Raw genomic sequence first — 13,485 nt, 5'->3', positions numbered from 1 at the left:
CATATCGGAAGCCCTTGCCAGTCCTGCCAGGATCCACTCCCTGCGCGGCATCCACAGCTCCAGCTCTCCCGATGCCCTTTTGTCTGCCTCGCCCAGATCTTGCAGGTCCTCGCATGCCAGTCTTCTTCCTCTGCCTCAGCTTCTTTGGCCGCCCTTTTTCCTCCTCTGGTTTCCCTTCTTTTTCCCTTTCACATCTTCCCCTTCAACTTCCTCACCCCCAAAGCAACACTCTCAGTTACAACCTCGACTGGTTAGACATTCTTGTCCTACCCACGTCGCTCATCTCGACTTACACGACACTGGTCTCGGTGCGCGCCAGGCCAGCCCTCCTCCCCTATACACCAACGCGCCGCTTACCCTCACTACCGACATAGTCGCCGCCGTCATCCTCGTCTACTCATTCTACCGATTCGTAGCACTTTCTTCCCTTCTGGCCAATTGCCTTTCCGGAACCCGGCCTTACCCTACCACTCGCCCATCTCTTCCCTGTCCTTCAGGCCGTCCTCTCACCACAGCACTTGGGCCATTGACACGCGCTGAACTAACCAGTGTCACTTCACTCACATCTAACCTGTTTCACTGTCACTCATCTAGTACCCGACAAGTCTTCCAAGATGCCGTCGTTCGATCGTATCTACGCTTCGTCGCCGGTTCTCGCCTTTCCACCCCAGGCAGCTCACCAAGTCTCGCTGGGCAAGTCCTTCCTGCAGCACCAAGCCATGTCCCTCGGCCAGCCAACTTCATGGCGCGCGCAACTTGTTCGGACCTGCTCAGCCGCCGGTCGCAAGCGGTCAAGAGACGAGGCCTCTGTCAATCTCGACCCGCCAGAGAAGGTGGTCGAGCCTCCTGTCGTCAAAGAAGCAGAGGATGAATGGATCTACGGTCCTGGGATGACACTCATCAAGAAGTCCGCTGGCTATGTCGCCGATGCCAGCACCCAGTCTGGCACGTGGGTTGAGGAAAGGGCGGCTAAAGAAGAGGCGCGCAAGGCTGAAGCCGCTCTTCTTGCGCAAGAGCAATTGGCCCAGTCGCGGCCTTCATTGAGAAGCCATAAATCTCAACGGCTCGACATTGCGACTTCGACCAACGCAGACAGCAGGTCAAACCGTCGCGCTAGCCCCACTCGCGAAGCGATCAATCCAATGGCCGCATCCTCGGATTCCCCTGCGCAGCCAATCGTGGACGACTTCACCCTTCACCTTGGCATCGGCTGGAGCCGAATCAGTGACGAAGAGCACATCCAGGCGGCCGCCCGTGGATGGGCTCGCTTCATCGAAAACCATTATCCCGTTACCAACGTCAAGATTCTCCTGGAAAGCCGCGGCCTCCAGTCGTACCTGGTCGAAGCTACCGAAGGATATTTCTTATTCGCGGAGAACCTTCGTCAAGGCCGACTCGTCAGCAAGACTCCCGAAGGCGCTCTTCGCAACCTGAAGACCTCGCCGCCTGTCTTTGACGGGCCGCACACTATGGATGCGTCCGAATTGGCCAAGCCGCACGGCTCCTTTGCGGCTGTCGCCTCGGTTGAGATCGATATGAGCTGAAAAACCTTGGGATTCTGGTCTTGGCGTTACAGGGATGTGCTTGTTTTGCGGCGCGACTTGCTGAGCAGCCAGTGGCCGGAATGGCGTTGAATTGGCACCGTCGAGGCGACTGACGTTTCTCTGATCCTTATGGCTTCGAAGCAGAGGTTGGGTTTTCGGAAATTGCCAAACTTCGCGCAACAACAGTGTACAAGTAGAACCAAATTTACCATGCATTGCACTTACCATCTAAACACCGGCGCCTCTGAGTGAGATGTGTTGCACTGGCCCCTTCGATACCTCAAAAGTCATATCGAACTTTAAGACAGTCGTCTCGTGGTCCCGAAAGCAGAAGAGATAGTGGTATCTCAGTCGCAATTACAGTTGTTTTGTTTCCCAACAAGGGATGAATGGATGAGATGAGCTCACCAAGGACGGCCTCTCTTGTACCTCTACACAGTAGAAGACAGAAATATGTAGGTACACATATCTCATCATCTGTTGGCCAGGTGCACTTGTCTAGAAACAACCTACTTTCCCTCAATACCCATTCCATTGGCATTACAATGAAAGCTCTTTATGTCATGAAGTCATGAAGCCAAAGTTTGCTCCTTCTCACCTCCCAGTCAAAGCCTCTTAAGTTTGCTGTGAGATTGTGCCGGAAGCAACCACTTCAATCGAGCGGCGGGGCACCCGACCCAATTGAATCAGATCAGAGAGGAATCTGGCACCGTCGCACAATCTACAAAGGAAAACCGGATCTGTGGACAGAATGTGCGAACGCGCCTCGGGGCTGCACCGCGGCCTGCATGAGGAAGAAGTACTAAGATGTGCAGGATTCGCATGGTCCGCTTCCGTGGTATTCGGGTCAACATGGCCGTGTTTTCTCTGACGCGCCGTCCCCCTGCCCAGAAACTCACTTTTTAGCCTTTCTCACCTGTTTCACCTACTTCTTCCCCGCTATTTTATTGCTGCTCAGGCTGCCTATGGTTGTCCACGAGGTCCAGTCTTCTGCAACGCCAGCTGCCCTGGACCTTCGTCGCCAATCGTTGCCAGTAGGGGACGGACTAATGCCCTGGCCTGCCGAGCTCGCTGGCAGTGGCAAAATCACAAGCAGCTGCTGCTTTTCTTTCGCTGGACACAGCCTCGCCCGAGTCATAGCCTCGACAAACGTTGGTCTCTTTGAGCCGAAAACAGCAGCTCTTCGCAAAACCCGGTGCTCGAGCTATTTAAACACGTCTTTGTTGTGACTCGCGAGATAAACATTGGACAGCATTTGTTGTGACGAGCTCCCATCCAATGTGCTGACCCCTCCCTCGTGCGACCATCAACCTGCACCCACACGATCTCCCGTCTGCCAGCTGTCAAAGGTGCTGGTGCCAGCCGGGAGCTGTCTTCCCAGAGAGGCAGCCGGCGTTCGCGAGGGCGCCCGTTGCCACCAAAAGCTCGCACGAGAGAGCAAGCCAAATCCTCCGAGAGCGACCGGTCCTGGGCTGTCGCGACGGCCGAAAAACCATCCGCAGTCATGGTGTCGCAACACAGCGACGGGCCGACCTCATTGACGCTGCGGGGGCCGTCGTCGGTCGTCGGGACCAGCTCCAGCGGCCGGGCGCCAGGCTTACACAGCTCATCGCGCTCCCGCCGCTACAACCGCTCCCACGCCGGCGGCAGCTCCTTCACGCCGCAGAATGAGTTCCCCATCTTCAGCCACAGCGGCGACGTCGAGATCGTTGTGCGCGTCGCATCCGGTCACGAGAACCGCTACCTCCTGCACCGGCACATCCTTACCCGCTGCTCCGGCTTCTTCGAGGCTAGCACAAGCAACGAATGGTCGCGTGCGCAAGCAGTTCCTGAGTTACCGGCGCCGGGAACAGCCGGAGCGATTGAAGGAGGGGCGAGCGCCGCTGGTGGGGAGTTGGCACGGGTAGGCGATCGGGCCCGGGATAGCGAAGGGCCCGGCAAAACCGCGCAAACGAGGAAGAGGTGGAGGTACGAGCTGGATTACGGGTCAGGGGACAACGACATACCGATGCTGGTACAGAAGGAGGAGAGCACCAAGCCGTCGCCAGTCAACAACTCGATATTTGGTGGCCCTCCACCCAGTCACTCTTCAAGCCGGCACTCCCATCACAAGTCAGGGTCGCACTCCTTCTTCCGATCTGTTGCCAACCTCACCCTGTCTGCGACGCACACACCATCCCTTCCACCGCCAACGCCTGAAGAGCAGGATTTATTACGAGATTATGACAACCTTTTCCGCATCATGTACAACTATCCCCCATTACTGGACGGCATCAACATCGCAGATGCCTACGTACAGTGCAAGTCACTGCTCAACCTCGCAGACCAGTACGACGCTCTCGCTGTAGTCGGACCGCGCGTCGACCACCACCTACTCCAATTCCAGTCTCGGCTATGGAAGCAAATTGCCAAGTACCCTATCAGTTACCTCCGCCTAGGCTACCTCGCTCGGTCCAAGGTGATCTTCCAAGAAGCACTGATCCACGTCGTGGGACAGTGGCCAGCTGGCGAGCGCTCCATCCGCGCCGCACTCCCGGAAACGGTGGTCGACATCATCGAGGACAAAGTCGACGAGCTCGAGGAAACCGTCAGCCGCATCGAAGCCCGCCTCTTCCGCCTCACTCTCACCACCCGCACGGGCGAGCGCGTGACGCCCGCCAACGGATACCTCGAGTGGCTCGCCATCAGTCTCTTCCGGCAATGGCTGGCAGAGAATACCACGCCGCCGATGCCGCCTGCTCCGGAGCGCAGTAGCGGCGGTAGCCACTCCCGCAATGCGGCCGCTTCCCGGGGGAGGGCTGGGAGTCACAGCAGCGGCAGCGGCGGGAGCGCGACTGGTGGCATGAACAGTCGGTCGAGTACGCACGGCAACTACAACTTACAACTAGCCGCGCCCGCTCCAATACCACCGCTTTCATCGCTGGGGAGGACGTACAGGTTGCTCGGTGCGGGTCCCGGTAATAGTGCAGACAAAGGGTACCTCGGGCACGACGAGTGTAAGCGCTTCCTAAAACTCACGCCGGAGCTGTATACGCGGGATAATCTGCGGAAGTTTGAGAAGAGGATCGATGAGCTGAAGGCCATGGCACGCGAGGTCGTGCGTCCGCTGATGGGGAGTAGCCTCGAGCTGGAATTGGTCTATGGTGCTGGGGCGGGAGGGATTGGGTATCTGACGTGTACCACGGTGAGGGATCGGGATCTGCCGTGGGCATATGATTAATGAGTCATGAACCCCGGGGCATGGAAGGTTGAGGATGATGAGTCTAGATGATTGTCATTGGGAGGATAGGATGATGGGTAAGTTTGGATTGGGGTCAAGGGGCCTGGCGTCCTGTGATATCCGGATCCTGCATGTCGATGTTGGATTGTCGGCTATGAAAGAGGAGGCAACCTGCTGTGCGATGCTTTTCCTGACGGTATATATGACGACTTTATGTAATGGATGGTTGGCGTGCTCTGGAGGATACCCGCTGTTGGTTAGATCGCAATTTAGGTATATTGTCTTCAAATCTAAGATAGTATCAGGAAGCGAGTGTTTTGCGGTGTCTTGCGGTGGTCTTGATGTCTGTTGCGAACACTTGCTGTCAAGTAACTGGAAGTAACAGACAAAATCGGGCTGTAACAGTTCAGGCGCAGGTCATGAGTTTCAATTAACACCCGTATGCGAAATACATGAAACTTGGTTCGTTACATTACAGCGGTACTTTGTCTGGTCTGTGCGCTTGCCAAGGGTTGCCGGTACTGCTTGAAACTTTGAAACGTGTTAGTAAGTTACATGGGGAACATGACCCCGCGACCCCGCTACCCCTCCAAATCCCGAGTGTGACTGAGACCGTCGCCGAAATTTATTGTGACCGCAGAAAGTGTGAGTCAGCCTGTAACATCTCACTCACGCCGCAAATAATAAAGTTCTCGCTGCGGTTTTGGGAAGTTTCCCTACCCCGTTGGCATATCTCGATATCTCGCCCACTGGAGAATCCCGCGCGGTAACTCACCAGTATGTCGATCGAGTTTCCGAAGGAGGAGGAGGCCGTGATCGCGAGATGGCGCGAGATCAAGGCCTTCGAGCGGCAGGTGCGCTGAGATTCAGTTTACTCACACCAGCCGCTGTAATGTTTTGATGTTGATTTTGTGCCCCAGGTCGAGCTGTCTAAGGGGCGACCCAACTATACCTTTTACGATGGCCCGCCGTTCGCGACCGGTCTTCCCCATTACGGCCATCTCCTCGCCTCGACCATCAAAGATATCATCCCGAGGTATTGGTCCATGAAGGGCTACCACGTTGAGCGTCGGTTTGGCTGGGACACCCACGGCTTGCCCATCGAACATGAAATCGACAAGAAGTTGAAAGTGACGGGCAAGGCCGCTGTCATGCAAATAGGGTTGGAGAAGTACAATGCCGAGTGCAGGGCCATTGTCATGAGGTACCGTGAGGAGTGGAGGCACACTATCGAGCGGCTAGGCCGCTGGATCGACTTCGACAACGACTACAAGGTGGGTTTCTCGGCGTCGTGGAGGGGGCACTTGTCATGGCAGAACGCTGATGGCGGCAGACTATGGACCCCACGTTCATGGAATCCGAGTGGTGGGTGTTCAAGCAGCTCTTCGACAAAGGCCAGGTCTACCAAGGATACCGCGTGATGCCGTACTCTACGGCTCTCACCACTGCCCTTAGCAACTTCGAAGCGAACCAGAACTACCAGGACGTGACCGACCCAGCCATCGTGGTCTCTTTCCCACTTGATGACGACCTCGAAACAAGTCTGCTTGCCTGGACAACCACACCATGGACGCTACCATCCCATCTGGGCCTAGCAGTCCACCCAGACTTCGACTACATCAAGATCCAGGATGAGAAATCCGGGAAGAACTATATCCTTCTGGAGAAACTGCTTGGCACGCTGTACAAGGATCCGAAGAAGGCCAAGTTCAAGGTGCTGCAAAAGCTCAAGGGCAAGGAAATGGTTGGTTGGAAGTACCAGCCGCCTTTCGACTACCTGTACGAGGAATACAAAGATGTCGCGTTCAAGGTCCTCAGCGCAACCTATGTCCAGGACGACAACGGTACTGGTATTGTCCACCAGGCACCAGCCTTCGGCGAGGAGGACTATAACGTCGCTGTCGCAAACGGTATCGTGACCGAGAAGCGCCCGCCTCCCGACCCGGTAGACGACGCCGGTCGCTTTACCAGCAAGGTTCCCGACTATGCGGGAATGCACGTTAAGGAAGCCGACAAACACATCATCAAGCACCTAAAGGGGACCGGCAGAATCGTCGTAGAGTCACAGACCAAGCACTCGTACCCGATGTGCTACCGCTCAGATACACCACTTATCTACAAGGCCGTGCCCTCCTGGTTCGTGCGCATTCCCAATATCATCCCGAAGATGCTGGAGAACATTGAGGGTTCTCACTGGGTCCCGTCTTTTGTCAAGGAGAAGCGTTTCGCCAGCTGGATTTCCAACGCCCGGGATTGGAACGTGTCCCGGAACCGATACTGGGGCACTCCTATCCCCCTGTGGGTGAGCGAGGATAGAGAGGAGATCGTCTGTATCGGCAGCATCGCCGAGCTCAAGGAGCTGAGTGGCTACGAGGGCGAGATCACCGACCTGCATCGCGACAAAATCGACCACATCACCATCCCCAGCAAAAAGGGCAAGGGCGTCCTCAGGCGAGTGGAGGAGGTCTTTGACTGCTGGTTCGAGTCCGGAAGTATGCCTTACTCCAGCAAGCACTATCCTTTCGAGAACCGCGACGAATTCGAGAAGTCATTCCCCGGCGATTTCATTGCAGAGGGTCTCGATCAGACGAGGGGTTGGTTCTACACGCTGCTCGTCTTGGGAACACACCTTTTTGGCGTCTCTCCGTTCAAGAACTGTGTCGTCAACGGCATCGTATTGGCTGAGGACGGCAAGAAGATGTCGAAGCGGTTGAAGAACTACCCCGATCCCACCACGGTCATGACCAAGTACGGATCTGATGCGCTTCGTTTGTACCTCATCAACTCTCCCGTGGTGAGAGCCGAACCTCTCAAGTTTAAAGAGGCCGGGGTTAAGGAGGTCGTTGCCAAAGTGCTCCTCCCGCTATGGAACAGCTACAAGTTCTTCGAAGGTCAAGTCACCCTGTTAAAGAAGGTGGAAGACGTTGACTACATGTTCAACCCGACTATGGAATCCTCGAATACCAATGTGATGGACAAGTGGATCCTGGCCAGCTGCCAGAGCTTGCTCAAGTTTGTCAATGAGGAGATGGCAGGTTCGTTGATACTTCCCCTCCCCCCTCTCACCTCTCCTCCCAGCCCCATACCCCCGTCCCCACCATGGCCGTGTGGATGCTTACCCGGGTTGCAGCCTATCGTTTGTACACGGTCGTCCCCAAGCTGCTGGAGCTGATCGATAACACGACGAACTGGTACATCCGATTCAACCGGAAACGTCTCAAGGGTGAAAATGGGCTTGACGATACTCTCCATGCCCTGAACACCCTGTTCGAGGTCCTTTTCACGCTGTGCCGCGGCCTCGCGCCCTTTACGCCCTTCCTTACGGAAACCATCTACCTTAAGCTCCTGCCACACATCCCTGAGGAGCTTCGAGGCGAAGATTTCCGCAGTGTCCACTTCCTACCATTCCCTGAAGTGCGTCAAGAGCTATTCAACACCGACATCGAGCGACAGGTGCAGCGGATGCAAAAGGTCATCGAGTTGGCTAGAGTCTCCCGCGAGAGGCGTGGTATTGGCCTGAAGCAGCCCCTGAAGACGCTTATTGTCATCCACCCTGATCCTCAATACCTCGAGGATGTACAGTCGCTCCAAGGATACATTACCGAGGAGCTGAATGTCCGCGACCTGGTATTGACGTCGGACGAGGCCCAGTATGGGGTTCAATACAGCGTTACCGCGGATTGGCCCGTACTCGGGAAGAAGCTCAAGAAGGACATGGCTCGGGTTAAGAGGGCCCTCCCGAACGTCACTAGCCAAGAAGCGCAGGGCTACGCAGCCAACGGTACGCTTGTGGTCGACGGCATCACGCTTGAGGCAGGCGACTTGGTGGTCAAGCGCGGCCTGAGGGAGGATGATGCATCCCGGAACCTCGAGACTAACACGGATAACGATGTCCTCACTATCCTCGATGCCGAGATCTACCCCGGCCTTGCCGAGGAGGGTCTCGCTCGCGAGATCATCAACCGGGTACAGCGGCTGCGCAAGAAAGCCGGCCTTCAGCCAACAGACGACGTCAAGATGGAGTACAAGGTCCTGGCTGACCCCGACGAGACTGGCATCGAGAAAGTGTTTGAGACGCACCAACCGATCATCGTGAAGGCGCTGCGGCGGCCGCTGGATAAGCATGAGGTCACCCATGTGGATGGCCAGATCCCAGAGCAGAAGGAGGAGGGTATCATTGCCGAGGAAGAGCAGGAGGTGCAAAAGGCCACGTTTCTATTGCGGCTGCTTAAGCTGTGAGGAGGTGGGAAGCCGGTAATAGATACCTTACACTGTAGAGTGCTGTGGGGGTGAGCAAGGGCTCTTGATGGGTGTATAGAACACCGAGAAGTAAGGCAGGAAAGACCTGTATTTCGATTAAGAGCTATCTGATTTCACCTTCCCCCCTTCGACATGGCCTGCTTGGATGAGTGAGCTGGTGTGTTCCCCAATACCGTTTTGAGTGGGAGTGAAGCTATACCAAGTAGCAATCCTTTAGCTTCATAAACTCTTTGGCGCATTTGTCTTTATGCACAGAGTTATAATCCGCGACGATGCATTGCCCGTACACAGCAGCCTGGGGTTCATTAGTTCGGTTCGAGGTTCGTCTCCAGCTTGAATGCAGACTCTGTTCTCACCTCGGCAGAGCATTTCGAGACTGCCTGGGCAAACCGCTGGATCGGTCGAGGTTTTGGCTGCATGGCCGTAGTAAAGATATGTCCGTTGTCGAGATGGGCTGACTGAAGATATCGAAAATAAAGAATCAATGTTACATTTGACCGGTCAGCTCTACCATGCCGTCGAATATTCGACCCGAATGTCCGCAGCCAGAGTGATAAGTGATGATGCTAGTCGGGAATTGCAGTTCAAGTCTCCAGACACAGTGCCGAAGCGCCAAAGAGACACTGTATGCTTCCAATGAGCTAGCCCCCAAGCGTCCAGCCACGCCAAGGCTCCCAGCCACCGAATTGTTAAGCTCGAGCCACAGTTGCACCCTGGTCTGTGCACATCACATATGTCGCCCAGCAACTGCCACTTTACTGTGGTACGCGCGCCTGACGAACGCGCCCCGCGACCCTTTGTCCCGCTGCGACCATCTTGCGAATCTGCGACCCATTGATTGACACAGTTCAGCTGCGTTGCTTCCCAAGCAATTGGCTTCTTGCTTCAATTTCATATCGCGCATCCCAGTCGTAGTTTCCAAGAACTCAGATTCTTCTTTGCGCCTACAGAAGGCACATACTATTTGCTCTCAATCGGCTTCCAGAAGTATGCCCCAAAGTTGGCTGCCGGCTTCATTCCCATGCAACATCCATCGTCTTTGTTCCCCCACAATGGTGGTCTTGATTATCCTCCTCCTTCTGCCGCTCATTCCGGTTATCCTGCCTCTTCTGCTCTTCACCATGGTGCCCATCCTCACGAGTCGTATTCTGACCAAGGTGAGTACTGTGTCTCGGGTCATGCTCTGCCGCATCTGCCCGGTATGGCTAACAAATTTGTGTTGCGCAGACATTGAACTGGTCCACCAAATCGTCTCTCTGGCTGAATCTCTCTACCCGACCCTCCCTGAACGCGAGCGTCTTCCAACCAATGCTCTCTTCCTGGCCGCTGAGCAGCTTCTTCCCGAACATGGCTACGACCCCGAAGACCCCCCGTCCCACATATCTCGCCTCATCTTCAAAATCGGAGGGCAACGCGCCGGCGACACACTCAGCGACAAATTCAAGTCCGTCCTAGGTGGAATGGGCATTAAGCTTGAGTTTGTTCCCAGCAGCAACCCTTCATCACGGCCAGGATCCAGAGCCTCCATCGCCCCAAGCGACGCGATCCCCGCACAACCAGAATCCCGAGCCTCCTCTAGCCTCAGCGATAGAGGAATTCTTGATGGGATTCTACGACAGCCACCCATACGAGATTCTCATAATTCCCCTCCTGTGGTGGACATCCGATTCCAGACTTTGGGAGATGACCTAGCGGATCTTGAGGATCGTGAGAATCTATTGCGAGACTTCAGAATGCAGCAGGATCGAGAACTCGTGGGGGATGTTTTCTCGACCTGGCGCGCAACTGCACGCCAAGCCAAGCGAAACAATGATGAGCTCAGAACCCATGCTGTGGAGTTCGATAACAATGACCTCCTGGGTGAGGTTCTCGACATATGGAACGAGGAAGCCGCCCTCGCACGACAGCAGCGGCTCGAAGCAGAGGCCGCTGCCAAACACGAGGCCTACGTGGCAAAGATGGAGAGGCGCGCCACGAGGGTCTACGAAATCTTCACGATCCGTAACGTGCTGGCACTGTGGCAAGACCAAGCACAGGAGGAAATCGACCGGACGGCGGTAGCACGCAGGCACCTTGTCCGGAAACGGACATTCGAGGGTTGGCATGCACAACACGTCGAGGACGAAACCAAAGTGAAGAACTTTATCCTTGGGAACGCCCTTCAGAAATGGAGTCAAGTGGCCCTCCATCACGAGGTGCGCCACGAAGTCGCCGCACAATGGCATCAGCAGCAGCTGTGCAATGTCACTCTCAACCAAATGTTGGAGGAGACCAAGAAGCGTATCGCGGATGAATTCTACGCGGTCAATCTTGCCAAGCAGAGTCTGGATACCTGGGCCGACAAAGCTCGCGATCTCAATGAGGAGTACCAGGTCGCCGTCGCCCTTGACGAGAGACTGGTTCTCGACGAGGCAGTTAACATCTGGCTCGAGGAGCTTGAAGTCCAACAGTACGATGCCTACGAATGTACCCGGCAGTTCCTGGTTCTGGGTTGTCGCCGGGATTTGGAGTACTGGCAAGAGCAAGCAAGACTGTCAGTGTTATTGAAGCAGTACAACGCCAAACGGGCACACGACACAAGACGCCAGGTCATGGAAACGTGGCATGGCAATCTCCAGAACGTGAAAGGCAACACCATGGTTGCTGACGCCTTCTTCCTGGAGGAACCTGTCGAGCACTGGGAGCGTGAGATGAAGCTGAAACTCTTCATTGAGCGGGATGAGTACGAAATCAAAGCTGCCGTGCTGAGCCAGTGGGCGCTCGAAGAAAAGCTTGCCTGGTACAAGAGATATCTTGATACCAGGACCAAACGAGAAACATTCAATACACTGTTCAAAGCTGCCCGGCAAGCCCGTGACGATCGGGTTAGATATGAGGAAGAGGCCGATTACGTTGATTCCTACTACACACAAACTGATGCCCTCGAGACTTGGATCTTCGAGACGGACAAGATGTACAGGCATCACCATAACGCCAACGTCGTCAACCTCTACTGGACTACCCGCCCGTGCATCGACCATTGGCGGGAGCAGTGCCATCAGAGCCAAGCCCGGGATACTTACTATAAAAGAAAGGCGAACAAACACAGAGCCATATCTATGGTGCTTGGAGTGCTTGACGAATGGCCCGACATTGCCGAAACGACTCGAAGGCAGCGGATGGTGAGCTCGCTGCGGCAGTTCAGGCGAAAATACAAAATCGCACTGGCGCAGGAGTGTCTCGGCAAGTGGTTAGATGCGACTGCGGACGCCCTCGACGTCGGCCATGACGCCCATCGAACCAACCTGCACTACAAGTGGGAGGACCTCAACGACTGCATCGATTACTGGAGCCTCATGACAAAGAGAGCGCAGAACATACAACAGATCGCTGCAGATGCCGAACTTGAAGTGTATTACGGGAAATGGCAAGCCCAGCTTTACGAAACGAAGGAGAACATGGCGGATGCCATCGACTATGATACAGAAAAGACACGAAAAAGCTGCTGGGAGAGATGGGAGTTCCAGGCGATCCAAAACGAAAGCAAACGCCACATGGCCAACACACTACGAGAGAAGAATGAGAGGCGCCTTTGTCACCAACTCCTCGAAGACTGGCAGCAAAAGGCAGTGCCGGAAGCAGCGGCGCGCTTCGATCCACGCTTCAGCACCCTCTCTGCACGCCGCAGCGTCCGGCAGAGCACCCGCCAGCAGCTCGCTCGGTCGTCCACAGCGGGCTTTTACACCGCGAGCCAATTGGCTACTCTCCCCTTCCGCTCGCTCGGTCCAATGCCGGAGTTTGATGAGGAACCGCTGCTCCCAGACGCAGAGGTCGACGACCCGGGCTTTATGAGCACGCCCACCAGACGAACAGGCAGTGCGCGACCGCTGGGGTATCGTCCGACCACGACACCGTCGGCGATCTTGCCGTCCCCTTATGAAAGGGAGCTCAGGCGGCGATATGGCGGTCCGAGGCCGGACTTTGTCAATATCACCGAGGAGTCGGGAGAATTAGAGTTTTGAACTTTGTTATGGGTGTTTGGAAATGGAGGAGAGATTTCTATCTTTTTTGGAACTGAGGGTATTGGTGTTTTTGGTTTCAATGGAGTTTGGTTTTGGCTTGAGCATAGCTACGGCGTTTTGCATGGGAAAGGAAAAGGGCTTGAATTGGGTTTCACGGCGGTCGCTCGTTGGATATACCCAGGGTCGCATTATGCATGGTTAGTAGGCGTTTGGAGAGCATTGGGATGCTGAGAGCATGGTCATGGAATGACCGGAAACATGGTTAGGCGTCTTGTGGGTGGGGGGTGGGGAAGGTTGAGATGTGATAGAACCTGGTCATGAAATGACCTCGAGAACACTGTGAATTAATCTTTGGTTGTAATCCGTTCTGAACTGTCCACACTCGACTGGTGTGCGTGTCCGGTTAAGTGCCATGTTATGATGTTGAGGGGCATATGATGGCCGTCATGTTCAGGAAAGT

At 55.3% G+C, this 13,485-nt stretch overlaps 5 protein-coding genes across 5 annotated transcripts; 4 read left to right on the top strand and 1 right to left on the bottom strand.

Moving 5' to 3' along the window:
• The first annotated feature begins 494 nt into the window (after nt 1-494).
• On the top strand, nt 495-1,684 carry B0T15DRAFT_225638 (uncharacterized protein). The gene has a single exon (XM_062862874.1). It carries the CDS (start codon nt 615-617, stop codon nt 1,542-1,544), a length of 930 nt encoding a protein of 309 aa, XP_062719759.1. The 5' UTR covers nt 495-614; the 3' UTR covers nt 1,545-1,684.
• Nucleotides 1,685-3,048: 1,364 nt separating this feature from the next.
• On the top strand, nt 3,049-4,764 carry B0T15DRAFT_400363 (uncharacterized protein; the record flags this gene model as incomplete). The annotated part of the gene is made up of 1 exon (XM_062865055.1): nt 3,049-4,764. The coding sequence occupies one exon, from the start codon at nt 3,049-3,051 to the stop codon at nt 4,762-4,764; it is 1,716 nt and encodes a 571-aa protein (XP_062719758.1).
• A 620-nt stretch (nt 4,765-5,384) lies between these two features.
• On the top strand, nt 5,385-9,150 carry B0T15DRAFT_225625 (tRNA synthetases class I-domain-containing protein). The gene is made up of 4 exons (XM_062862873.1): nt 5,385-5,541; nt 5,685-6,038; nt 6,098-7,799; nt 7,895-9,150. The coding sequence occupies exons 2-4, from the start codon at nt 5,811-5,813 to the stop codon at nt 9,001-9,003; spliced, it is 3,039 nt and encodes a 1,012-aa protein (XP_062719757.1). The 5' UTR covers nt 5,385-5,541; nt 5,685-5,810; the 3' UTR covers nt 9,004-9,150.
• Nucleotides 9,108-9,605, bottom strand: B0T15DRAFT_535154 (uncharacterized protein). The gene is made up of 3 exons (XM_062869482.1): nt 9,381-9,605; nt 9,224-9,319; nt 9,108-9,164 (listed from the first exon to the last, which is right to left on the bottom strand). Exons 1-3 carry the CDS (start codon nt 9,441-9,443, stop codon nt 9,138-9,140), a joined length of 186 nt encoding a protein of 61 aa, XP_062719756.1. The 5' UTR covers nt 9,444-9,605; the 3' UTR covers nt 9,108-9,137.
• A 214-nt stretch (nt 9,606-9,819) lies between these two features.
• Nucleotides 9,820-13,334, top strand: B0T15DRAFT_417743 (Sfi1 spindle body protein-domain-containing protein). Its single transcript, XM_062865497.1, has 2 exons — nt 9,820-10,181; nt 10,252-13,334. Exons 1-2 carry the CDS (start codon nt 10,046-10,048, stop codon nt 13,023-13,025), a joined length of 2,910 nt encoding a protein of 969 aa, XP_062719755.1. The 5' UTR covers nt 9,820-10,045; the 3' UTR covers nt 13,026-13,334.
• Nucleotides 13,335-13,485: the final 151 nt, after the last annotated feature.

This window comes from Chaetomium strumarium (assembly GCF_033439665.1).
Source record: "Chaetomium strumarium strain CBS 333.67 chromosome Unknown B0T15scaffold_5, whole genome shotgun sequence".
NCBI lineage: Eukaryota > Fungi > Ascomycota > Sordariomycetes > Sordariales > Chaetomiaceae > Chaetomium > Chaetomium strumarium.
Note: the sequence above shows the minus strand (reverse complement) of the source record. Positions and strands in the feature narration are given on the sequence as shown.

Excerpts from the sequence above, each read along its gene's own strand:
- B0T15DRAFT_225638 (XM_062862874.1), top strand. The coding sequence starts at position 615 with ATGCCGTCGTTCGATCGTATCTACGCTTCGTCGCCGGTTCTCGCCTTT.
- B0T15DRAFT_225625 (XM_062862873.1), top strand. The coding sequence starts at position 5,811 with ATGAAGGGCTACCACGTTGAGCGTCGGTTTGGCTGGGACACCCACGGC. Across the intron at positions 6,039-6,097 it reads ACTTCGACAACGACTACAAG|ACTATGGACCCCACGTTCAT; the intron begins GTGGGTTTCTCG and ends TGATGGCGGCAG. Across the intron at positions 7,800-7,894 it reads TGTCAATGAGGAGATGGCAG|CCTATCGTTTGTACACGGTC; the intron begins GTTCGTTGATAC and ends CCCGGGTTGCAG.
- B0T15DRAFT_535154 (XM_062869482.1), bottom strand. The coding sequence starts at position 9,443 with ATGCAGCCAAAACCTCGACCGATCCAGCGGTTTGCCCAGGCAGTCTCG. Across the intron at positions 9,320-9,380 it reads TCTCGAAATGCTCTGCCGAG|GCTGCTGTGTACGGGCAATG; the intron begins GTGAGAACAGAG and ends AATGAACCCCAG. Across the intron at positions 9,165-9,223 it reads AGCTAAAGGATTGCTACTTG|CAGGCCATGTCGAAGGGGGG; the intron begins GTATAGCTTCAC and ends CACTCATCCAAG.
- B0T15DRAFT_417743 (XM_062865497.1), top strand. The coding sequence starts at position 10,046 with ATGCAACATCCATCGTCTTTGTTCCCCCACAATGGTGGTCTTGATTAT. Across the intron at positions 10,182-10,251 it reads CGAGTCGTATTCTGACCAAG|ACATTGAACTGGTCCACCAA; the intron begins GTGAGTACTGTG and ends TGTGTTGCGCAG.